Source organism: Podarcis cretensis, assembly GCF_951804945.1.
Source record: "Podarcis cretensis genome assembly, chromosome: 1".
Taxonomy (NCBI): Eukaryota; Metazoa; Chordata; class Lepidosauria; order Squamata; family Lacertidae; genus Podarcis; species Podarcis cretensis.
Genome location: NC_137170.1, coordinates 108,694,495 through 108,721,035, shown reverse-complemented (window position 1 = coordinate 108,721,035; position 26,541 = coordinate 108,694,495). Strand labels below are relative to the sequence as shown.

Genomic DNA, 26,541 nt, shown 5'->3' with positions numbered 1-26,541 from the left:
AAAGTCATTCCACAGAGATGCTCATAAAAGTTCATTACACATTCATAACCTGTACCAAGAAAGCAAGGCTGAAGTCACACTCTTATTTACTTGAAACCTAATTATAATCAATTGGATTGTTATGGCTAAATTTCGTAAGATACAGGAAATCAGCGATGGGACCGAATGGAAATTTTACTTCGTAACTGTGGGTGTTTCTGGTTCTGATCAAAGCAGCAGCACTAAGGAGGTTTCTAAACCCTTCTGCTCATAGGGTTTCTCCTACCCTGAAACTGCTAACACTGTGCAGGGGAAAACAGAGCAAGTTTAAATACTCATCCCTCAGTACCATTGCTCTCATCACCAAAATCAGATCCATGCACCCCAGCCTGCTGTAAAAAAGGAAATTACAATGTCCAGTGATCTAGATCTCTTGGTTCTTGTGTAGTTTGGGCCACATATAGTATTCAAAGTTGTCAAAGCTTTTCTGAGGAAATCACTTAAATTTTAGAGGGAAAGTTACTTGATATTTTTAGAAGATACTATGCAGCTAATCCATACAAGTATTATTTCATTACTATATGTGTGCGTGCATGCGCATAGACATTTACTTTAAGCTTTGGATTAACCCCTACACAACCCCTATGTATTCAGAGGTGAGGAGAACAAAAGAAGTTCTACTGATGGCTACAAAACATTCCTAGCAGCAGAATGCAAATTCTAATTTTCAGCTGGGACTGGAAGGAAGATCATTTCAGTGGCAATGGGACCAGTTGCTGAAAAGGGGGTACAGTACTGAACTTGGCATTGACACTTACTCTGAGCCACTTCCCTCTTATTTCAATGAAGCTTGTGTGTTAGATTTACCAAAAAAGTTTTCCAACAAACTTTCTCATATTGAAACTATATGTAAACACAATTTCAGTCTACATTTTACAAGGGTTACTATATCGGATCTGCCCTTATTAGTCAAACATGAAAAAGCCTTCTATGCAACTCTAAACTTCGGTATCTTATTTCAGTAGCGCATACACACAATTTGTCCAATAAAAAGGAAAATTTGAGATAGTACATCAACCACATGAGTGCATATATGAATGTCACGAATGCTTTGCTATGTAATCAGAGTAATATACCTGATCTAGAATTTATGATCCTTCAGTCTTTGCAATGTAAACATTCTGCACAGGACAGCAGACATAGGGATGGCTCTTACATTAGTGATATGCTTGTTCCTGCAAGATAGCTCCCATGCTGCACCAATAAATTAGGTAATGCTGAAATTGTACAGAGCCTTGGGAGGAGTGGCATTGTTGTGGTGAGAAGTCGTCCCCCTCCCAATGATCTTATTATTACATGCATTATTGAAGCTGTGTGAAAATTTACTACATGAAAGTGGCAAACACTCCCCCAGGATGGCATAAGAACCAACTTCAAGTGTAACCAGAGGAAGAAGTTAAAATTTGGACTATGAAATTGCCAAAATGTCTGCCGGTTATTTGCTGGCTAGAGTAACTGTTTCTATTGTTAAGAGTTTTCCAACTCAACAGCTGTCAAAAATAGAAGTCAGATGCCACAATCCGATACCTTCTTATTTGTGAGTAAGTCCCATTTAACACAATGGGACTTATTAAGGAGGTAGGCATATTACTGCATTGTCAGTTACAGACATTATTTATATACAGTGGTACCTCGGTTGTCAAACGTTTCGGAAGTCGAACGGTCTTCTGGAATGGATTAAATCTGACAACTGAGGTACCACTGTATACAGAAGGAACTACTCAGTTCCTTCTGTATATTCTCATATTTGTCTGGTATTCCACCTTGTTTGGTATTCCACCTTGCTGGCAACAATCCAAAAGAGACTAGAAACCTGTGGCCAAGTAATTGGCTGGTCAGTTCAAGCCAATATCTGGAATAACAAACATATTCTTGACCTATTTTTCCCTTAGGGCTGCCATGCCACAATGGTACAGTAACAAATGACCATTTCTTGGTCAGGATCTAGACCAATCTTCCCCAAGCTAGTAGGCTAAACCATCTGGAGGGTACAGCTGCCATCATCACCAGGCGTTAGGGCCAATGTTCAGGGATGATGGGAGCTGAAGTTCAGTAACTTCTGGGGGCCCCACAAGTTCCTTACCCTGTGTTAGGTGGCTAAAGCTTTCCATTGTAACAAAGTGGTAAGTATGTGTTATACATAGTCCTCAAAAGACGTAATTATTTTTAAAAGACATTAGGAATTTAACATTGTCAACATAGCTGCCTTAGAACATCCCTCTGGTACAGAAATACACAATTCATATTACCTTCAGGGCAAAGTTATATTTCCCCTGCTAAGAGGACTGTATCACTACATTAACCACTGAAAAGCATAGGCTATTATTCCAACGTGTATGCTTCTTAAGCTTCTTAAAACTATTTTCCCTTACACCCTAATTTTCTCTGTGTCTCACAGCCTGCTTTCTCCTTTCTTTACACAGCTGCACATCTCTCTGAAGAGCTAAGAACTCACCCTCCTTTCCATGCTCTCTCTCACCACCAGTTCTGTGTCCCCACTCTCAGCAACCAGTTTTTTTTTTTTACTGCTGTCTACCTAGAGCAACCTTTCTCAACCTTGGGTCCCCAGATGTTTTGGGCCTACAACTTCCATCATTCCTAGCTAGCAGGGCCAATGGTCAGTGATGATGGGAGTTGTAGTTCAACAACATCTGGGGACCCACGGTTGAGAAAGGCTGACCTAGAGGGTTCCTTAAAGCCCCATTTCTCAGCAACCTACTCTTTTTCCATAGCAATATCCCTGTATTACCCCAGGTATCTGTGCACCCTCATTTCTGTTGTCCCCATCCTCTGCTGGCTACTGCATTTGCTGACGGACAAACCAAGCACGTGCCAAGGGCCTCAAATGACTGAAAACAGTCATTGTGCAGAATTTTGGCTGAGGCAATCCCTGAATAGAAAATGCTATTAATAATTGATTATTATTAATCATAAATATTATTAATGCAGTTCAGAAGGAGAAGCTCTTGTCAGTGGCTGGCTTTTTAACTGCTTCTGAAGAAAACTGCCCTGCCAAGAACCAAGATTTAAAAATTAATTTATGCATAGTTTTGGTCCATTACACGCCACACACCAGCATGTAAGGAGGACACACTAACGGGGTATGTGTGTGTGTCTCAGTTTGTAAAGTAACACAAGTTATCACAAACCAAAGTCCAGGGCTTACTTAAAGATCTCTGCATACCCCCCCCCCCCCATTTCTCTGGTGCCTCTGCATCCCCACTTCTCAAGCTAATATCTCCTTTTCCCTCTGTATCCATTTCCCATTCCATAGATTTATCTGAATTTACCAACTCTCACTTATTTCTTCCTTCTTTCACCACCCTATAAGTCTATCAATATCCAATTTTATCCCCTTTCCCTCTCTGCACCAGTACATATTTTTCTGTACCCTTAGATGTTACTGGTTTCCTCCCATTTCTTTATGCTCTATTTTTGTTCCATTTCTGTCTCCCTCTGCCCCATCCATCCTTATTCCTCACCAAATTCAGTGGAAACAGCCCACTCCTTGGCTCTTAGCTCCCAGGAATGGAATGTGCATTACACTGTGGCTGCCTGCACCGGGCTAGAAACACTGGCATGAATCTATTCTGTGCCTCTGAAGCCAAAGAAATAATCCAGATCTTCTCCCATCCCCACTTCCACCTTTCATGGTTTTTGGGCAGGCCTTAGATGGTTCCATAAATATGCTGGAAAGGGCCATAAACATTTATTTATTACTAATAATTGTTTGAAGTTGTTAGCCACATCACAACTGTTCTTGGGAAGCTATTGCAACCTGTTGCCAAGTGTCCAAACTGGAGGTGTAGATCATATCCCTCAGAGTCTTGAAGGAACAGCCGTCACTGTATGTACCTCCAGAAAGGCCACTCTTGAGCAGCAAGTCTACAAATATATTATGTAGGGCAAATCTAGCTATTGACAAGATTTGCTTTATTTTTCCTGAGAGGCTGAAAATGAGGTCAAGATTCTGCAGAGATGGGTAAGAATCCCTATCCTTGCATTAGACCACCTAGTAAAAATGCATTGGGTCAACTTGTCTGCATATGAAAATGTACCCTTTTTTAAAAAAAAATATGGCACAGCGGTTATTTCAGTATATATAATCTTAAAAAATCAGTACAGCAATCCCGCAATTTACAGGGGTTACGTTCCAGGAATTGCACCTAAAGCTAAAGCACATTGAGTTCAATGGCAGGTAGGACTGCCAAAGTCTTTTTTCCCATATGCCTGCCCCTTTCCAATATATATATATTTCTTGCCAAGTGCATAAAGCTGAATGCACACAGGTAAATGTGCATAAATCACAGGCTTACTGCATTACAAATAATCCAGGTAGCACAGTTATCTTTTTAAAAGTTCTGTAATACTGGCAAGAGGTCAAACAAAAGAGAAGTGGGTCAAACAAAAGAGAATATTCTGTTTTGTCCTTTCCAGTCTCCTCACTCCCCTCCCCCCACCGCCTGCCCCTCCACGCCATGAACACTTTTGCCCTTTGATTCAATAGCTGGTTGCACTACACTCAGAATATGCGAACAAGGATATCCTGGCAGGACAAAAAACCTTAGTGATGGCTATTGGGTTTATTAAGCCTAAGTATGAAGATCTATTATGATAATTAAGACATTTAAAATAAAGAAACTGGCTTCTCACACCACAGACTTCTACAGCAATTCCCTCATAATGTGTTTCACCTCTCAGTGCAGAAAATATCTTATTGGATTGCTCTTACAATATGAAATCACTTCATTCAATCATTCTTGAGGAGATGCTATACTTTATATGTCATGAGATCAGGAATTCACTTTATTATCTGAAACACAGTACCTAAACAAAAGAGAGAGATTGCCACTTAAAATGAAACACCCTGGTGAAATATCCTCTATAGCTGTGAAATAGGTTGGTGGCAAAAGGAGTAATATCTAGAAAAAGGTAAAGCTTGTAGTTGTGAGAAAACAGCTGGTGTCACCAAAGCACTGAGGTGGAAGGGGTGGGGGAAAGAATTTGAGGCTACTCCAGTGCCAAAATCAGACAGTGAGAATGGGTGGAGTCATAGCGGGTTCTGATGATTCTAGGAATGGTTGCAGATGAGCAAGTTTGGGAGGGAGCTTGAAATTTGCTGGCTCTGAAACTGCTGAAGCACCAGAGAATGAGTAAAGGAAGTTCAGAGGAGCCAATATCATTTGGGAGTGAGTTAGGTATATGAATATAGGTATTTATCAAGCAGTTACAGTGCCTAAGTATACTGGTAATTACTGTTGCATAAGAAATCTTCAAAATGCATTTTATCCTATTTTAATATCACCCAGCTTCCTTTACTCAGAAAGGAAAACTGTGCTGTCTGATAAGTCATTTGGTTCACAATAATTCTATGTAACGATTACAAAACTCCATCCAAACATGGTAATTCAAGCAATCCTTCAGAAGCACAATGTTGATGCAAAACGTATAAAGCATTAGGTGCCTAGGACTCTCCCAAGAGCACTCCAGTTTTGACTGTACACATTGCTGTATTTAACAGTGACAGTCAAGGATGCACAGGATGCTGCTTACAATAAATACATTAGGGATGTGTGTGCGTGTTTTAAATTTCACCGAAACTCAAAAGTATGTTTTACAGTTAAAAAAAGCACACATCATCACTCATAAAATAGCATTCAGCATACAAGACGGCAGACGTCTTTGAATATAAAGCATTTTATCAGGGCAACAGCAATATCTGTTTTGAAGCAAGGTATATTACAGTTTTTAAAATGCTCTTGTGCAGGCACCTTTCAATTAAAAGTAATAGCCAAGCCACCATCTCTTATTTTGAATAACTGCCCCAAACATGTCAGAACAGCCAACTATGTGAAATGCTCTGGGACTTGCTTTGGCAGCTACCACTACAATTTCTTCTTAACCTAAGGATGGTAATTATTTCCTTTCATCTGGCAGAGGGGGAAAAATGAAACAGAAAACAACTACTTTTAGATCGTGTTCAGACACGTACATCATTCCCTTTTACCTATGGCTGAACCATTGTGCCCCAAACTTTTCGACATGTTGTTTTGTCTCCCTTCCCCACCCCCACCCCACTCCACTCCAAGCCCCCTCCTCACAAATATCAAGTTAAGCGGTTTTGGCAGCTTCAATAGATGAATAGACCTAATACATGGTACTACGAGACATAAATCTGGGGAAAGACATGCTGGCAATTGTTATGCCCTGCTGCCATTCTGTGTTGTTCCAAATGGTAATTGACACGCCCAGTAATTTAACAGTACCAGACAGTCCTCTCTGCCCCATCTCTAGTAAAACACTTGCCTCTCTGTTCTTTAATCTGATTGGCATTATAGGGGTGTACATGAAGCTCACTATTGATAAGAAACAGTTATCCCTCTAATGCTCCATATGAAAACATCTCTAGATTATAGTTTCATGCACTGAATATAATGGGGAGTGGGGGGTGGAATATGCTGTAAAACTCTTCCTATAATGCCACACAGCTTTAATACATTTTTTTCTCTGGTCCTCAGCCGGTTTTCTGCAGGGCTTCCCTCAGTTTCCATAGCTCTGCTTTGAGTCATGTACCAAAATGCTACAGTACTGAACTGAATGACGTCTGAATCATAACTTGGCACAAAATACGTTTGAAAGAGAGGGGGTAAGGCAAGCCCTTGCCTTGCTCGACAGGGATAGGTCAAACCAGCAGTCATTAGAAGGGCCATCAAAAGTAGCCTTCAAGGGGAGGAATCTGACTAGACTCTGATCCTGTGTAATGCCATGCTCAAAGCATGCAGCACGGCTACTGCTTCTTCTCTCTCTGCAGCAAGGCGGCAGGGACGGGCTTTTTCCCTTTTGCTGTTCAAGAGATGGTCCAGTGACCTTTGGCTGCTCAGAGAGCTGGGCAAGAAGCGATCTGTTGCAGCGGGCTTCCGAGGCATTCCACGCATTCCTGCACTATCTAAAAGCCCCAGGAACAAACAACGTGTCCCCCTCCCACACACAGGCACACACCTGCCTTCTCATTCGCCCAGAGCGCCAGCAGCTTCCGTCCACACACCACCACCACCACCGTCTGTCGCACTCCTCAAACATGCAGCCAAAACCAAGCAGTCACTGCTGCCGCTGCCCCCTCCCTCTCTCTCCCTACAGGGTGACTGCAGAGGGACAGTAGTTGGGGGTCCCCTACTGAGGAAACCCAGGGCAAAGAGAAAGAGAGAGAAAGAGAGAGCACGAGAGCCACAGACATTTTCTGGCTTCGCTAATCGAGCCTGGTTGCATGTGGCTCTAACAAGCAAATGGGAGAAAATACAAGATGGGAGCGAGGTCGAGTGAGGGGAGACTGCAGGTTAAGAGGGAAGGATTTAGTGGGCCAGGAAGAGAAAAGGGGGTTGGGGGTTGGAAGCAGCTGGTTAACCAGGGAAACAAGAGGAAGGGGATAGGACATTGTTGTCCCTCCCCGCTTTTAAAAACAAGAGGCTGAAGAAGCAGGAAGAAATTTATACCAAGAGAACATGGGGAATTCCAGCAAAGATGAGGGAATGGGCAGGGAATTGTAAGGGTTTAAAGGACATGCAAAAGGCAGGGGAGGACTGAAGGGGCTTATACTCAGGCAGACAAGGGCGTGGGGTTTTACTGGGGCTCAGTGAATGAAAAAGTACAGGGGAGGGGGGGAAATACTGAAAAGCAGTATTACTTGTAAAATAGAGTATAAAAAGCTTTATAGGAACCAGAGGACGTTCACTCTGAGAAGAGGCCAGAACTAAAAAGGGAAGCTATTTAAGGAAATGATCGTCTATTAATGAGGGAAATGCAAAGGTTTAGAAAGCAGGAAATGAGGTTAGGAAAAGGGAATAAGAATGTATTGAGAATGCTTTTAGGGGATATTTTGCGATACTGGAGGGGAAAAACATTCTCAGGGCAAAGGGGTAAAACTGAGATTAAGCAAAAGACACTTGATGGGGATAGGTATTTGAGGGGGCAGATATTAATGTGGAATCATACAGGAAGGTAGATTCATGGGAAGCCTAATTATGCAAGGAAGGGCAAAGGAGATCAGTAATAAAGAGGAAGGAATTTCCATAAGGGAAGTTGTTAACATGAGAAAGCAGGGTATTTAGGTGGAGTCGGTTGAGCAGGAAGGGAAACTGATGGGGAGAAAGAAAAGGACACTCTGGGGACAGGAGGAGGGAAGAGTAATCGAAAGACTCATGTTTTAGGATGGAACCACAAGCAGGGCAGAGGTGTTTAGAGGGAAAGGATGAGAACCAACGGGAAAGGTTACTTAGAGGGTAAATGAGTGGATCTTTGGAGGAGGCGATGAAGGAAAGGAGAAAAACTGAGCAGCAGCGATGTTTTTAAGGACATTAAAGGGGCTGAATAAGCAAGGAAGTGATAGGCAGTTTAAGCAGAGCCAAACAAAGCAGAGGAAACACATTTTTACCAAGGGAGGGACTAATTATGGAGCTTGGCAAATCTGGTGTGTGTGAGAGAGGGGGTGCTGGGGGGGGAATAAAAAACAAAAACAAAAAGCAGATATTCGTAAAGGGGACAGAGTAAGATGGGAAAGGAGAGGCGAGCAGGAGGCAAAAAAAGAGCAGAGCAAAAACCATTTTCGAGCAGGAGATCTGAGCTCAGGCAGGCTGGAGAGGAAGCAGGTAAGCCAGGGAAGAGGCGAAGGAGGGAGAGTTTTGAAAGAAGCTTAAGAAGAACAAGGGGAAGGTGGCTGGGGGAAAGGTCCGGGGGAGTGAAGATTTCCTTCCTTGCTCCCTTCATCCAACCCAGGAAGATTCCCCCCCCCCCCCGCAACACAGGTTGCTCCTTTCTGTGCCCCTCTTTTCCTGCACCCGCCGCAGCGCTGGGTGCTGAGCTGCCTTGCCTCCCTCCCTCCTTCCCTCGGAGACACAGCGGCTGAGATACCTCCACTCACCGCGTTCAGACGGAGCGGGCTGGGCTGGGAGGGGGGCGCCCCGCCGGCGCTGGGTCTCGGCTTGCGCGGAGGGGCCGCAGCCACCCCGCCGGGAAGGGCCCCTACCCCGGGGTGTCCATGATCGTGCTGCTAATGTGCCACCGCCGAGCAGCACAGAGGAGTCCTCCTCCTCCTCCTCCTCTTCCTCCTCCTCCTCCTCCCTCCTCGCAGGCTCTCTGCTCCCGCTTCTTCCCGCCCCTTCGCTTCTCCTCCTCCCTTCTCGGAGCTAGACGTCAACAAGGCGCCCTGCCCTGCGCCTCGCCCCGATTGGAGCAGCGAGCCTCGGGAGGGGTCGCCATTGGCCGCCGGCTCGCGTCAAACCGGCCAATGGAGGGGAGGCCTGAGGTTGCTAAGGTTACTGATGCTGTGAGGAGACCCGGCGGAGTGGAAGAAGGGGAGGCTGCGGTTCCTTCAGGCCAGGCGGGCGTTTTGCAGGGGGGGGGGGCGGCCGTTGGGTGTGTATAACTGTTGGGACTTCCCGGGGTGGTGGTCGTGGAAGTGGAATTATTATGTGGTAACAGGAAGGGAAGGATAGCCGTGATAAAAATAAAATAAAAACTGGAAGAAGTAAACGCGCAGGCGGATCCTTTGGCCACTGGTGACTGTGGGGGTCGCCCTCAAGACGCAGCGCATGATTATAGGATGGCAACCCTTGCGCTGTTCTTTCTGCGCGGGCGCGCAAGCACACGCACGTGTGGGCTCCTCATTTCCCGCCAGAAAAGGCTCCACCTTTTCAGTGTTTTGTTTTTTTTTTAAAGAACGATTGTTAGAACTGTAGGGACCCCAAGGGTCATCTATTGCAACCCCTTGCAATGCATGCCAGATGAGTGGGGGGAAGGGGATGGGGGACAAGGAAGGTGATAATTAAATTTCATTTTCTGGACTGTCTGCGTGACCTTTGCATGGCTGCTTTTTAATCGGAATGGAGGGGGTGCTTGCTTCGGATACTGAACTTGTAATCAGGTGTCACATTGGGTACTCTTTTTCACTCTTGTGGTAAAATTTCCCATTCCAAACTCGGACTTCTCCATTTACCGGTATATTTCTGAGTGAAGCAGAGGTTCTTCTCTATGGCTATGGAACCAAAGGGTGGGTAGCTATAACAGAGGAGATAATACAAAGAATGTTTGTTATGTAAAATTCCCACATCATATTGTGCCTATTGCTTGAGACAGTTCCTGTTGTGTTTCCTGTTCCTGATTAATTGCTGTCTTTACTTTATTTGTGGTGGGGTTGTGGTGGAGATTTTGGGAATGCCATTAAATAATGTTAATGTTAATGTATTCATACAGTAGGGACGCGGGTGGCGCTGTGGGTTAAACCACAGAGCCTAGGACTTACCGATCAGAAGGTCGGCGGTTCGAATCCCCGCGACGGTGTGAGCTCCTGTTGCTCGGTCCCTGCTCCTGCCAACCTAGCAGTTCCAAAACACGTCAAAGTGCAAGTAGATAAATAGGTACCGCTCTGGTGGGAAGGTAAACGCCATTTCCATGTGCTGCTCTGGTTCGCCAGAAGCGGCTTAGTCATGCTGGCCACATGACCCGGAAGCTGTCTGCAGACAAATGCCGGCTCCCTCGGCCTATAGAGTGAGATGAGCACGCAACCCCAGAGTCGGTCATGACTGGACCTAATGGTCAGGGGTCCCTTTACCTATTCATACAGTTGAGGAAATGCTGTTTTTACAGTTACCATCTTCTCCTCATCTCTAAAGCTAATAAGTGAGTAGGGTGTAGAACCAATATTGGTGGTGCAGAATATTCCATGGTGAAGAAACCACCGCCTTCATAGTTGTGGTGACAGTGGGGCAGGGTGGCAGGTTTTTTCATTTTCCTTCTCCTTGACTCCAGTGGGAGGGGAATTACGACACTCCACCACAACTGACATAGCTTCTGTTCCCTTTGAGGCCATGTTGACCAAACAGGGGAGCCTAGGATAACACTAGCAGCTTCATACCCAGTGTTTCTCAAGAATTCCAAGAAATCAAAAAATCAGTGCAGTTTTGAAAGCTTCAGTCTGCTATCTTGATTCAAAATGACATCCATTTGTATAAAAACATAGACTAAAATCTGCTCCTTGAACTCAAGAACCATCGTGTAAAACATAGTTATCTATCTTAAGAAATGTCTGTATCGTGAACAAATAACTTCCCAAAATATTTAGTAGTTGTTATAGAGCAGTTATTATTCTCATATAACATCCTCTTTGTTTTTAAATCATATGATTGCCTCCAGACTGCAGCAATGCTGATTCTTTCTTGATTGTCTAAATACAAAATGCCAGTGTACTGCTTTCTTTCAATCCTCTTGATGATTCTTCCCTTCAATCCTATTGAGATGCTAGCTGTTGCTAGTTGTGATTGAGGTACAGCTATGCTATACTACATAGAACCACATCCATTGTGCGATTAAACATTAAACATTCACAAGCTTTAAAAACGGAAATGCAAGAGACAAGAAAGAGCCTTCAGCAATGTGCAATAGGGAGGAGAGCTTGTGTCAGAATAGGGTGTGTTACAAGTATACAATAATGTCCCACTTCTCATTTCTGGAATGTTGGAAGCTACGCTGTGTGTTTATGGCACAGGGTTTTAACTTGGCACTTATGCCTTTCTCCTGCAGTAATGCAATTGTTATGCACTAACCACTCCGGGCTGGAAGAATCCCAGGCACCTGCTTGCCTAAATATTTGATAAAAGTGCCTTAAGAACTTCAGATTTGTGTTGCAGCTGTGATCAGCGCTGATACTGAAAAGTTGGAAGAGAGTAAGATGCCATTGTAAGAAACTGCCAATGAGTAGGGTTGCCATATTTCATGACACCTGAAAAGTTGTTGAGCTTTTTTTAGACAAACCCCAAAGTTGATGAACAATTTTTCGATCCAGAACAAACCACCGCCTTCCAGATAGTCTCCCCGGACATCACTTCTGCCTTTGAAATCCCATTCCAGGTGTATGGCAGCCCTGAATAATGGTGTAGTCCTGTACTTGAGATCTGGGGTTGTGTGATTTGGTGAAAGTCCTTCCACACTGGAGGATGACCAAACCACTGCCGCTATGATATTCTATAATCCTTCAGTCCACGACCTCACTCAAAAATTCCCATTGACTTCAGCATGTCCTGGCTCATCCTCTTATCTGGTTGGCAAAATATATATTTTTCCCCCTTTCCTGGGTGGCCCTTGAACCTTTGTCCCAGGAGTGCTCTGTGTGCTTTCTGGAGGCATCCTATCCTAGGAGCTATGTGGGTGCTGAACTGCAGGGTTTTTTCCCCTTCCCCTTTGCATTTTGTACTCCAAAACAGTGGTTGTGAGTACTACAAGGGGATTCAAGCTGCAACCTGTAGGGATCCCTGGAGCCTAGCTTTGCCAATGTTGCCTGTGCTGATGGGTTGGGTTTGCTTTGGTATTGTTCTGTATGTTGTGGTGGGATGTGTGTGTGCTGGGAGCATGTCCCAAAGGTGAGTTCATTGCATCCCTCTGCATGTGGGCATGATTGTTAGACACTGGTGGTGTTTCCAGTGATGATGGATGCCTGCTGGTCTTCTTTAAAAAAACATTTTTGTATTTTATGTATGTTCCTCTCCATGCCTGGGCTAATCATGTATAAGAATGTGGTCATCGTTTTGCAGGCGTAGAGGCATATATACCACCCCGGGCGTAATGGAAGTGTAGGCCTGCTCTGTAATTTTCCTTAGGAGACATTCCAAATGGCTACTTTAACACTAAACACAGTTTGTGAAACTTTTCTCTCACAGTTTCTGAGGGCAAGAACAGAACAAAAAAAATCAGTTCCTGGATCGCTGACAGTCTTTAAGATTACATACCACAAGACCATCTAGGAGCAAAATGGAATTTGAAAACGTAGAAGCTCTGTGAAGCTTCACTTTCTGTGGCACATCCATTTCCAAGAGTTTCTGAAATATTGTGCTGTAGGTGATTAAGAAAAAAGAACTATAATTGGGGTTTGTTTAGAGATGCAATATACAAAAAGCATGGATTGGTTTCCTGTTCTCAGAATAAGGAGCTTGGCTTTATAGCTGATTAATGTTCTAGCATAAGTGTGATAACTTTAGAAAAGTTTCACATGGTTATCACTTTTTCCATTCTTAACTATTGTAGGCGACTCAGACTTCTGCATTAAAATTTTTATAGTGGACTCTGCGTCTAATACCCAGCCCTAAACATATTATATGGAACTAAGTCCTATTGAAATAAATTGGGCTAGCTTGCAAGTAATGATTTTAGGATAAGAGTGTTAATGTGATAGGATTCCTCCCTTCCCGACTCCCCTGGGTCTCCATCCTCAATTTTGTTGGTTGGCTATAATTTCATTTAGTGCTGCTGATGTTACATCGTAAACTTCCAGCTAAAGACCTTCAGGCCTAATTACAGCTTTAATGTGTAACCACTTCTGGATTGAGTCCAATTTTTGTATAATACACTATTGTGCTCATGCCCTGGGCTGAGACTATTGCACACAAATAAAAGCTTGTTACATGATTAGAAACATCTTCTTTTGGGTGTGAAGCTAAGCTAACTTTCATATAAAAGTATGAATATAATAACCAAGGCAGCATACAGTCACTTGTAAAGATCCTATGCCAGTTTGCAGTGGGCAGTTATCTGTCAGCATATTGCAGAATATTCCATAGTTGTTTCAACAAAGCTTATGGAAAGTTCAAAAATGTTTAAGCTTCTAAATTAAATTGTAACAGATATTTCTTTTGAAGGCGCCTTGAATACTGTAAGTGGAATGAAAATACAGTATTTCCTCATGGAAGTAAGTTTGTTTTAAATCAGTGAAAATTTTGTTTAAATGTGTGTTAGGTGTTCATAATTTTGCAGTTTGATTTAAAAATAAGAACAGAATGATTTTGGGTTGTGATAAAATGGCTGCTTCTTCACTGTATCTGAGCAAATAAAGAGTAAGATTTGGACTGTAATTTATATTTGATGCAACAGTTTCTTGCTCCAAATGTTCAGCATGTTCAACAGATGGACATTTCTCAACCGTTGTAATTTTTCTGTGGTGGTCAGTGATGTAGGTTTCCTGAAAATTTTTGAACTGGGGTAATTTGCATCGTATAATTTTCAGTTTGCATCAGAAATTTTTCTAGTGCCCAAGAGAGTGATCTAATTTAGCATGCTTACTTTACTTGCTTAGTACTGTATTTGCAGTTGGCATCCATTCACTGTTACTAATGAACTTATGGGTAGGAAAATTTTCCACAGGGAAGAAAAAGCACTAGGGGGAAAGTTCTGTTTTGTAAGATGTTCTGCCCCACAAATAAAAACAAATAAACAAGGCAATAGATGTGGTTGGTTTTATTTTTGCTGCTTTATTTAAGTTCTCATAGGCTTTGTTCAGACTTATTTATTATTTACTTATTTTAAAATATTTATATACTTATGTGTATCCAGAATTTCATAGCAGTCACAAATTAAAACGGCATCTAAAAACCGAACAATAAAATGAATACAATCAGCAGAATTAAAACTAAGCAGCTGTGAAATCCTGGGACCTTAGAGTGAAGAATGGATAATAATAATAATAATAATAATAATAATAATAATAATGGCATCCACATGGTTACACAGTGGAAAGTGTGTTATGTGAGCAAGATAACCTGTGCATCCTGGCATAGTAGCCTTACCTTCATACATTTTCCATTACAAATATTTGAATTCTCTCTTACATCTGTGGGAGTGGGTGCATAACTGAGGCAGCAGGTTTTTCCAGCATCATTATAAAATTCTGTTCCATCATCAAATCAGTATGTTACATTTACAAGAGAAAATCTGTTCTCTGGTCATATTTCAGGAAATTATGATGATATCTAAACTTAAAGAACTACACAGGAATCATTGGCTTGATGAAAATCTATTCAGCATTCCTGAAGTTGTGAGGCCTCATAGTTCCCAGCTTAGTCAGTCATTTAATTTAAGAGCAAGTTACTCAGCACATGCTAATTGTCAGACTGACACTTCCCAGATGGAAGCTGCTTCCCAAAAGGAAAAAAAAGGGCTGTCGCCAGAGTTAGAAGACAGCTGCAGTGGAAGGCAGTAAGTGGGAAGGGAGAGATGCTATACGTGTTGCTTGCATGGAATGTGCTAGTGCATGTGTACATTTTTATGAGAGAGGAGCTGCCACAATATCACTTGGAATTGTAGACTTTGGTATGGCTCACTTTCTCTAATGATCTGCTGCTCATCTCTTTGAGATCTCTGCTGTGGTCTTTTGATTTGAAGCCTGTGATAACATTTGATTGCATTCTGGGGTTGTTATACGCAACTTTGTCTCAGCTTTAGTATTCTCTCACAGGGCAACATGCCGGGGTAACAGTAATGGACTATATTGTATGCCTAGTACACTTCCTGATCCATAGACAATCTAATAATGTTAAAACCAGGCATAATATAGGTATCACAATAGAAACAGTCTGCTCTGCAGGACGGATGTAAACTGCTTTCTGAGATAACCGGTTAAATACACCCCACATGTATATTAAAGTGAAATATAAAACTATTTTGTTTTAAAGCTCTAATAAAGTTAACGTTTTCCGTGTACACACCCAAGTTGCTGTTATTAAGTAGGGTAAGAAAAGCCTTCCATTTAAGAGGAGTTGAGGCACTTACACTGACTAATGCAGCAAAAAGCATAGAAATTGTCCTTTAAAGTGTCCATTATAACTTCCGCATCATGTACACAGCAAATGAATGTCCTCTGTCTTGTACTTGCTTAAAACTTAGCCTCTATGCACTTAAACCTTTTCCTGCTCTTTCAGCTCCAATCCTACTGTTCTCCAAGTTGTGGAATACAAAGATCAGGGCATCATGTGTGCTCTGGCCACCTAACTGCACACTGGCTCACTGCTTTTCCTATATACTGTCATCTGGGTAAGATTGAAAATGGGTTGTGTATTGGGGTGTGTGACAAGCAGATTCAGAAAAGGGTGCACAGTTGGGGAGAGACAGGTGCTGGGGCTAGTGTCTACATCATCAGGATAAAAGGAGCAAAATAAAGGAAAAGGTGGTTCTTGCAATTATGAATAAACATATATGCCATGCATAAGAGTTCTCCACCCCTACTGTAATCTGTTCAGTTGTGGGTGGGTTGGTTGGTTGAGCAGCTGGCTGCCCATAGCCCCCAAGCCACCTCACTCCTATAGTGCTACAATGTCTGTAATTCTGTTTTAGGCCTGTCAAAATAGGATGGGAGGTTTAATACTTCACACTGGGGTATACTGAATGTATAAGAAAGGATTAATGTGATAAATCTAGGGTACCAGAGTCTGTTAGTGAATGGTAGAAATTAATAAACTGTAGTATGTAGATAATATTTGGCATATGAGGGGGAAATGCAATCTGCAGACCTGTGCCAGACAAGAAATCCATATGTTAGTTAATGCACACCAGCCAGACTGGGCTAGCTAAATGCAGAGCCATTGAGAAATAATGGGGAGCCAGGTACTGGGCCCTTAAGGGCAATTGACAATGCAAAAAGTTATCCATCCCCTGCTCTGAGGGATGGACAGAGACAGGAGATTTGGGAGGTTGCCAGGATGATGGCAGGAAGGGAGGCGTGATGTCATAGAAAAATGTGTCCTTTTTTGAAATATAAAAGTGTTATGGGAACAAAAAGTAGGCAGAACTCTATGCAGTGCTGGCTGAAGGAGGCTGCACTGAGAGACAGTGAGCCATGATTGATTGTTGCTTTTGATCTGAGCTTACTGACACTATGAGAGGGGCAGTGAGAGAGACACTTCACATACAGTGGTACCTCAGGTTACATACGCTTCAGGTTACAGACTCCGCTAACCCAGAAATATTACCTCGGGTTAAGATCTTTGCTTCAGGATGAGAACAGAAATTGTGCTCCGGCAGCAGGAGGCCCCATTAGCTAAAGTGGTGCTTCAGGTTAAGAACAGTTTCAGGTTAAGAACGGACCTCTGGAACAAATTAAGCACTTAACTTGAGGTACCACTGTATAATGTTCTGTGCCCTCTCCGCTGAAGACTTTAGGTGTAAATATGTGTGAAATATACCATATTTCTTAAAGACACTAGTTTCCTCCATGCCTCAATTTTCCCAACAGAAACATAACCCTGGGCGAGCACCTGGAACCCCCTACAATCTTGCTACCACTCGGCAGACATTTGGGGTGGCGTGCAACCTTCATGGCACTATCTTTAGGGCAGGGGTGAGAAGTCTGCAGCTTCCGACTTTGCTGAATCCCAACTCCTGTTGCTCCTGACCATTGGCCATGCTGGCTGGGGCTGAAAGAAGCTGGAGCCCAGCTGCATCTGTGGGGCTACAGGTTCCTCCTCCCTGCTTTAAGGGGCCTGTAATGAAACCTCGGCTACTTGCCTGGGTTGATTGAGTCCTGCTGGGTGTGTCTCATTTGTTGTATGTCTCTGTATACATACGCTGGAGGGGAAGGAAATGTTTATGAGCTGCTCTGCCTTGCTACGAGATGTCTGTATTTTGTGTGTGTTAGCTTATTTCTAATAAAAGGGAAGCTATTCATGAACAAACTTGCCTCTGCTAAGTGTTCACCTGAGAACTGAACCTATTGGGGTATGGAAGCCTGAGTACCCCACCCCTGGAACCCACAGGCAACTGCATGTATAATTGTACAGGATATATTGCTCAAGTTGGGGCTGCCTCAACTATCTACAGTGGTACCTCGGGTTAAGTACTTAATTCGTTCCGGAGGTCCGTACTTAACCTGAAACTGTTCTTAACCTGAAGCTCCACTTTAGCTAATGGGGCCTCCTGCTGCTGCCGCGCTGCCGGAGCAAGATTTCTGTTCTCATCCTGAAGCAAAGTTCTTAACCCGAGGTAATATTTCTGGGTTAGCGGAGTCTGTAACCTGAAGCGTATGTAACCTGAAGCGTATGTAACCCGAGGTACCACTGTACTATCCTTCCTGCCTTGCAGTGATTGCTTTGAATGAGAGAAGAGCCTGCCCCACCAGTTTGTTTTAGATATGCTTCAGCACCCCCTTTTCTGCGAGAAATTCCATGGGATTTATTTTTGAGGAGATATGTATAGGATTCCACTTCTAGCCTTAATAATTCTCTTCAACAACTCTGACGAAACAGAATTTAGGCTGACAGGTCTATAATTTCCTGGATCTAGTTTTTTTAACTTGAAGTTATGTTGGCTGCCTGCCAATTGCTCAGTACTAAAAAGGCTGTTTTTAGTGATGTTGCATATTTTAGTTTAAAGATCAACAGTTTCACAATGCAGGGTTCCAGCTGCACCCAAAGGTGGGTGTATTTATGGAGGTGGCAGGAATCAAACTCTTAATTCTCATCTCAGATCCAAGAAAAGTAATTCCTACTTAACATTATTGCCAGCTTCAATCAGCAGCAGGAGATAAGCATTATAACAATCACAGTCCACAGCAACCCTTTCTGATGGCAATTAATGTGCCTACCAAGCAGCCTACCTGCCTGTTAATGCTGTGCCTCGAAGGTACACTGAGAATATTAATAGAATACTAAGGAGGTGAGCCATATAAGAAAGGAGCTGAAAATGTGGGGATCCTGCATGCCTTGGAGATACAAATCTGTATACACCATGTATACAGAAAGAAGGTTGCAATGTAAACTTTATATGTTTCCTCTAGTTCAGGGTTTGGCAGACTTGAGGTTTGCTTTGGTTTTTTACTAGGACCCCAAGATCCACTGACCAGAGCCAGGTGCAAAATATCCCCTTAGAATTAAAGAATTCTGAGCTAAATAAGTCTGAGTGCCAGAATTGAACTGGGCTCACATTTCTTTCATACAAAAATTCACTCTTGGTTACCCACCCCTGGACCCAGGCACCACTACTACTGGTTTTCTTCTTCATTTCAACAGAATAATTGTGTATGTGTAAAGAAATTATTTTGTTGCTAAAAAAGTCAGTCATCACCCAGAGAGATCTACCAATAGAGCCTGATCTGCTTTGAAATCAGTTGAAATCAGTGGTTGTTTTTACACTAGGACCTTTTAGCACTGCTGAGACAGTGTTTTTCTGTAATCAGCCAGAAGTAGAATTAAAATGATGAGTCCATGCAGCACTTACGGTAATAGTGTTTGTTACATGACGACAGAGCCTTCTATAATGTTTACTTATGAGGAAGTCCTTTTCAGCAAAGGTTCCCTGCAAAGCTGCTTTTTTGTGGACTTCTGTCACTAATTGGTTTGTTTAGACATGGCATAGCATTAGTGATGAATGATCCCGTAGTCGGTTCCTACCCCAATCCCCCCCCCCTTTTAAAAAACAGCGAAGTAGTAGTATTTATCAGTAAAAGGAAAAAAGAACCAGTAACTAAAGCACCAGCTCCTATAGTTTGGAAAATTGGAAATAAGTGTTTCTTGCATAGAGTTACACTTTTAGTTTGCTATTTTGTGTTAGTTTGTTATGGCACCCAAAACTATGGTTAGTGCTTTCTGTTCAAACCAGAATTGGAACACTGCAAACTAGTGTTCAAGAAGGGAGATGAGTGTGCAGAAGCCCACAAGTCATTCTGATCTTCCAAGCCACAGTTTCATGGATTGTCTAAGGACCAAACTAGATGACGTGGAGATGTTCTCCACAGGTCTGTTTTTTTAAAAAAGAATTAAATAGCACAGCAGGAAACTGATTAGAACCTTGGTGCATGGGGAAGGATTAGCTATTTCTCCCACATCATGGTCCTGATGAAAAAATTGCCCCTCAAACAACTATTTGCCTTGGTGATGAAGCTGGCATTGGTGACATTGGTAGCTTTCCTCTTGTGACAAATAGCAGCTTGGAAATGGGGACCATGGTGCAGGGAAAATGTTTAGCCCCCGACCCCACCCCCTTTCACATGCCCCATTCCCAATCCTAATCAGGTTTGCCTCCTGCCCCCCTCACACTGTTATTATTTGTTTAAAACATATATGAAATGCATTCACACATTAATTGTATCTTCTAGTTTGGCCCTGAACGGAGCCATAAAGTGGGCTTCACTGTTGCAAAGAGACAGGGAAAGCATCTTGGTCTGCCTCCGATCAAATCCAGCACTATAGAAGAACCTCTTTTGAAAAGTAAACCACTTGAGCTTCCAAAATATCTACTATTTGCACAATCAGGACTGAGTTAAACTATGCCGAGTACTAATTTCCCTCTAGCTGCAAACTGTTGCTAATTAAGCGCCACTGCAGAATCAAGGTAGTCTTGTTCTGAAGGGCTCTGTGTGATAATGTTCCTATTCCCAATTATGCTCTTTTAATTTTCTCTTCTCCATCTTAACATCTCCTAAATGTATCCTCGGCTCATCTCTCCCTCTCCTTCCTATACAGGCATATTTGTGCTGAAGAAATAATATATTTGGGGTAGGCTTTTAGTACTAAATGTACAGAAAAATAAATGATACAAAATATAATATTGTGACTATGACACAAATATATATAAATAATCCTGTGTCTAGATAAAACTGTTTCCTAGCAATGTATTGCATAGATGCTTCAGTAGTATTTTGTGTTAATTTAGATTCATGTCTTCTTTGTGTTTCATAATGGAACTATGCTGCTCACTCTCTTAATATTGAAGGCACTGGCTTTACTGCACTGAATGGCAAAATGGTTGTAATTCTTTTTCCTCTCTGCAGAATGATGTCTCTGAATAGTAGGCTGAATGTTTAGATCAGTTCCCTCTCAAATCGCTCTTCCTGATTTAGACTTCACCCGTATCTCCCTGAAAATAATACAACATCCAATATGCTTCTTTGCTTCTCTATATATTTAACAAAAATACAAAACCACTTCCTTCCTGCTCCACTGCTCAGTCTAGTAAAGTATTTTCATAACAATCACAGGATAAAAACATCCTGTTTGTATGCACTGTTTTATATGCTTGGCTATATGTATGTAAAATATGCATCTTCCAACTATTCTATTAATGGCCGCCAATCTTGCATAAAGTAAATGTGGGCAGATGCACCTGGTTCTGCTCCACTGAGTTATAGGAAGAATTGAATTATTATTATTTTTTACTTGTCAAAACCCCAAAGTTTATCACAGTGGAGTAGTGTCTATACATCGGGGTTGGTGAAACCAGCTGCTGCCAGGGACACAGACCCAGGATGCACACAAAAATCACCTGTCAGACTATGGAGTGTCTGGTGTATGTGCATGGTGATGCACCACCACTGTCACGGAAAGATAAAAAAAGGGAGAAGACCCCCTTATCTTTCTCTGTGTATTGGTTTTGGCTGCACAGTAGATTATGGATCTACAGGAGATCACTATGGGAAAACCTGTTTCCACTGCAGGCTGCATAGATGTTGGTCCTACAGACTTAGATGGAATTTATTTATGCTTAGAATCTTAGCCAAAGCACTTAGGGCCAAAATGAGAGTCTGTAACAGATAATAGAATTTAACAGATGATGTTAGCAGAATATAATATTGGCACTGGGTAATAGTCTTGCTGCTGCTAGATAAACATCTTGGCATTGCTTTCCATTTATCAAAAACAAATTCTGAGGCACAGTCAAGGGACTCTTTTGTCATGCAAGAAGCATTGCACTTTTACAGCAGGCTTCTGATACAGTGACATTATTTCTTCTACATTTAGTGACTGATGTAGATTTAATCATTTTATCTGATGGATGCCAATGCAGAAGAGTGATAGTTGTTCACCCTACCATTATTGGAAAGTGCCTCCTCTCTGCATTAGGGAACAAGGAAAGTTATGTTTTGAATCAGTCAGCTGAAGGTCAGGTTACATATATTGGGGGAAAACAAGCCAAAACTTGGTTTGCTTTCTTTTGAAAAGGCAGTTAAAATTTCAGTGGTGTAAAGAGTGTGAGAAAGATCCACAGGTGGGTGATCAGCATTATAGGTGTCACTGGGATCAGTGCTTTTGCTTTCTGACTAGGAAGTGGAGCTAACAGGTTGGCCAAACTAAATTCTATTGGTGGAGAAAGTTGTGAAAATTACCACTGTAAAAATTCAAGATCTTGGCAAAAAGCCATTTATGTTTACTTGATGAGTCTTGCTGTTGAGCTTCTCCTTTGCACCAAGACTACACCTGTTGTGACCCTCCACTCCCACCCCAAACTGAATGAAAGGCACCAAATTACATTATGGCAAGCTTACAGAGTTTCAGCACACTTCTTGTACAGCAGGATGTCATTCCTGCCCCTTCCTGTCTGGAATTGCAAAAAAAAAAAAAAAAAAAGCATCTGACAGGACACAATACATGATTGGTGGTCAGAGGTTTGGCACAGATTTCAATCACACTTCACAAAGTGCATAGGATGGTAACTGTACCGTCCCTTGGCCAAAGAAGTAGAGAAAGCTTCTTGTGTTGCTCCAGCAACTGATAGTTGGGAACTTATGCTCTGTTTTGGGAGTATGTTACAAGGTGTGATCAATTCCCTGAAGGTTGACTTCATGGTTGGTCCATCTGATTAAGAGCAAGGATCAAGCACCCTGCTTCCAGCTCGGAGGTTGTTTATTGATTGCCTCTTCCTCTCTGATGATACATATATAATACCAAAGAGAAGACATTCTAGTCCTATGCCATTTATGTTTGGTGGGGGTTGCTTCCAGGTAATGGTGCACTGTATTGCAGCCTGAAATTTATATCCTTCTCCTCTCTTTTTCTGAATTAAGCCCTTTGAAAAGGACAAGCTTACTGTCTGCTACTGTCTAACTCTGAAATGCATGCATTTGGTCAGCAGAAATGGTTTGTATAGGGGTTTTGTAAAAAAGACAAAACCCCAGCTGAATTGCTTGATTCAAGTTAGCTTGGCAGACATGGGTGACTTCAGTTCCTGCTTTCACATACTCCCTTTCAAACCTTTCCTCTTATCAATGGACATTCAGACTTTTTTATTTTTTTGAGGGGGTGTTTCAAAGTTCATTGCACCAAATGTTACTTATTTCAAATGTTCTCCATTTTGCTAAAGGAACCATACAGGGATTTGCTGGAGAAACCTTGTGAGAACCCCCAATTTCATGATAATGTGCTATTATTTCATAAAAGAGATGAACTAATTCTTATTCATACTGTCAGAAAGAATTCCATAAATATTAAGTTGGTTGGATTTAAATGCTGACTGGATGTCATAATTCCACATTGTGTTAGATTCTATTGAATTCAAAAGTAAACAGATGAGTAGAGACCAAAGGGCAGCTTCCGATATTTGAAGGCTATAAATGTCAGATGCAGTGTCTAGATTCAGGACATAAGAGCCTAAAAATACTTCTGTTAGATCAGTCCAAAGGCCAATCTAGTCCAGCATTCTGTTTGCACAGTGGACAAGCTGAAGTCTATGGGAAACCCACAAGCAGAATATGAGTGTAATAACCTGTTCCCATGCAGTGGTCCTCAGCAACTGCTTCTGCTCCTGGAGATAATCTTGTAGTTATGAATATGACTAGTGGCTATGGAAAGCCTTATCCTCCACAAGGACTTCTATGATAAATGTTTTGATACTGGAGTATGTATCTGAGCTTCAGCAGAAGTGTACAGGGGTACCTCGGGTTATGAACTTAATTCGTTCTTGAGGTCCGTTCTTAACTCGAAACCGTTCTTAACCTGAGGCGCACTTTTGCTAATGGGGCCTCCTGCTGCCAGCACGTGATTTCCGTTCATATCATGGGGCAAAGTTTGCAACCTGGAGCAACAACTTCCGGGTTAGCAGAGTTTGTAACCCAAAGTGTTTGTAACCCTAGGTACCACTGTATAATGGTTCTGGACCTAAAGCTGGCCTTGTGTAGGTGGTTCAATAGATAGAAGTACATTTTTGCAGCTTATGAGTGATATATTGCTTTGGTCCTTGCTCACAGCATCCTGTGCTTATACAGTACTATTATCTTTTAAATCAACATAGAAAGAGCACTGCATCTATATATTTACATTTCCAATCTTTGAATGGGTAGACCAATTAACAGACCCTTAAACCAGAACAAAAGGAACAGACAACATTGGATGTCTTAAGTGTAATGCAGAAATGTTAAGCAACAGACCTTTTAATTAATCATCTAAACTAGTAAGAACACTAGTGGGCTTTGTTTCTTTTGAATTTTGTATAGATGACCAACTAACATGATATTTAGTCTTTGAAGGATTAAAAATAAGCATAACAGTATTGCCATTTAATTACATAGCAAAGTTATACTCTATTTTAATAGCTAGCACGAACCTATATTTAGTAAGAACCTAAGCAAATGCTACCAATTAAAAAAAATCAAAAGAAAATAGAGCTTTTTGACACAGCCTCATATTCAAGGATTTAATAATGGTTTTCTGCTTAAATGAAATGAGAGACAATGCAGTGGTCCACAGATGGCGAAGACTGATGAATGTATGTAACTACGAAGCAGTGCTTATGTTCCTGTTCTTATGTGCTATGTCTAGATCATAGTTATCCCTCATTTGGTATGGTGATTTACAGCACAGTCTCTCCAGTTGACCCTAATAGGCATACAAACTCAAATGGGAAGAGATGTTTCCTAAGACAGTGAGATCTACTCCATTAAGTCTAATGAACTGAATTGGGCCCAGACATCTACTTATAGCCAGTTAAGATGATGCTTGTTGAGTGGTATATGGTCCTGATGGTATCACCCTGGGGTTGCTGATATGGTGCTTCTTGGTTGCTTCTTAGCATCCTTGAGCACTTATCTTCATGAGATTCAACCACTACACACTACTTCCGTTCTCATGAGGTGGTAAGAGTGAGAACCGTCTCCCCTTTTGGAGTTGAAAGAGCAACTGCCTATTACCTCCTTCAGATCTATGAGATTCTCAAGGCATGATCGATACCCAACTGAGCTGCCACTCTGAGCCTTGTAAATCATGTAGAGGTGAAAGAAGAAGTGAGAAGAGAGATTCTCTGGAGAGAATTGAGGGGGGAGAAAAATGAAGTGGTTTGTGACAGGAAGAATGGAGAGTCTGAAAGAGAGGGGAGGGTTGCATGTACACACACATCTTGGATCCAGTAAAACGTATCCTCTGGAAATTTCTTCATTTTCCCATGCACACCATCAAATCACAGATCACATCTGTCTCCATTGACTTGACTGTTGAAATTCCAGATCTGGTGTTTTCAGCCCTGCCATGGTACAAAAGGGACGCAGGTGGCACTGTGGGTTAAAGCCTCAGCGCCTAGGACTTGCCGATCGAAAGGTCAGCGGTTCGAATCCCTGCGGCGGGGTGCGCTCCCGCTGCTTGGTCCCAGCGCCTGCCAACCTAGCAGTTCGAAAGCACCTCCGGGTGCAAGTAGATAAATAGGGACCGCTTACCAGCGGGAAGGTAAACGGCGTTTCCGTGTGCGGCTCTGGCTCGCCAGAGCAGCGATGTCACGCTGGCCACGTGACCCGGAAGTGTCTCAGGGCAGCGCTGGCCCCTGGCCTCTTAAGTGAGATGGGCGCACAACCCCAGAGTCTGTCAAGACTGGCCCGTACGGGCAGGGGTACCTTTACCTTTACCTTTTTATGGTACAAAAACACAGATTTGTATGAATTTTCATAATTTCTGCTGTGGATTCTCACATCCCAATCACGTCACAGTTCATCTCTTTGTCCACATAGATGCTCTGCAATTTGTTGGTAGTTTTGTTATCCTTTTTATGGCCATCCTGTGTCCGTGAGGATTCATGCCTTGGATAAATGTTTTTGTGGTGTTTGCATGCATGGGATCTTTGATTTTTTTTTGCGTAGTCTGCCAAAGTAAGCTTTATTTTGATATTGTTGTTATGGGGGGCATTTAGAATCGTGCAACTTCAAGAGAATTCATTTTAATCTACTGGATCTGACTTTTACTCAGGCCCTATGAAAAAGTTACTGCTCACCATGCAACATCAAATGCCTGTGGGTAAACAATAGGGTGAAGGTGTGGGGCTGACCTACTAAGTATTGGTCAAGTGGTCTAATAATGGCCATACAGTATTATGTAGATCAGATTCATAGTAGCAGTGGCTTGCAACTTTAACAGATTCACAGTATTAAATAAATGTGATATTAGGATTAGTATCATCCCTCCTTTACAAATTACACTTTTAATATTATACATGCTTTTCATTTTCTGTTAAGTATAATAAGCTATCAAATTAAACATTATATTAAAGGATATTTAAAACTACTTGCCTTCTATTCCCAACCCCAGTTTAATTCCTGTTTAGCCCTAAAGTGATATTTTAGAATGGCATATTATTCAGTCAAAGAGACAACTTGCAGTGAGGTCACTCTTTCCTTTAATGTATTGCCATGGAAATCTGGCATACAGTGATTGAAAACTGGGTAATCTGATCCCATTCTCACCCCCACAAGCTAATGTGAAAGATTCCTTTTTTATTTCAGAGATTGCTTGATCATGCTCACAGGCAAAGTGTATCGCATAATTTTAAAACCCTATAAGGAATCTATCCAGTTTAGCCCAGTTCAGGCTTCTGCCTTTGGAACCAAAAGGAACTGAAGGTTAAAGGCTGTGCTTAAGTTTTGACCAAGAGCTGTGCTGCTTCTGTTTTTGTTTCCCCTTATCTCTTCTTCCACCACCTTCCAGCAAGTTGGTCTAGTAAGTTTTA

At 42.2% G+C, this 26,541-nt stretch overlaps 2 protein-coding genes across 11 annotated transcripts in view; one reads left to right on the top strand and one right to left on the bottom strand.

Moving 5' to 3' along the window:
• The window catches only part of PKP4 (plakophilin 4), a 99,937-nt gene extending 90,849 nt beyond the window's left edge, over positions 1–9,088 (bottom strand). For 2 of the 3 annotated variants that reach the window (XM_079977134.1, XM_079977132.1), the window contains exon 1: positions 8,954–9,088. The gene's annotated coding sequence lies outside the window, so the exon portion shown is untranslated. Of the gene's footprint in view, positions 1–8,943 lie in introns of all 3 variants that reach the window. The other variant, XM_079977133.1, reaches the window with a different exon arrangement.
• CCDC148 (coiled-coil domain containing 148) overlaps positions 8,570–26,541 on the top strand; it is a gene marked incomplete at its 5' end in the record, with an annotated part of 104,711 nt that continues 86,739 nt past the window's right edge. The window contains 2 exons of one of the 8 annotated variants that reach the window (XM_079978215.1): positions 9,071–9,447; positions 13,719–13,768. In XM_079978215.1, the coding sequence (XP_079834341.1) occupies positions 9,071–9,447; positions 13,719–13,768 (427 nt within the window). Of the gene's footprint in view, positions 8,682–9,070; positions 9,452–9,899; positions 9,956–12,087; positions 12,128–12,160; positions 12,918–13,718; positions 13,769–26,541 lie in introns of those variants that run through there. The other 7 variants (XM_079978219.1, XM_079978222.1, XM_079978218.1 and 4 more) reach the window with 7 other exon arrangements.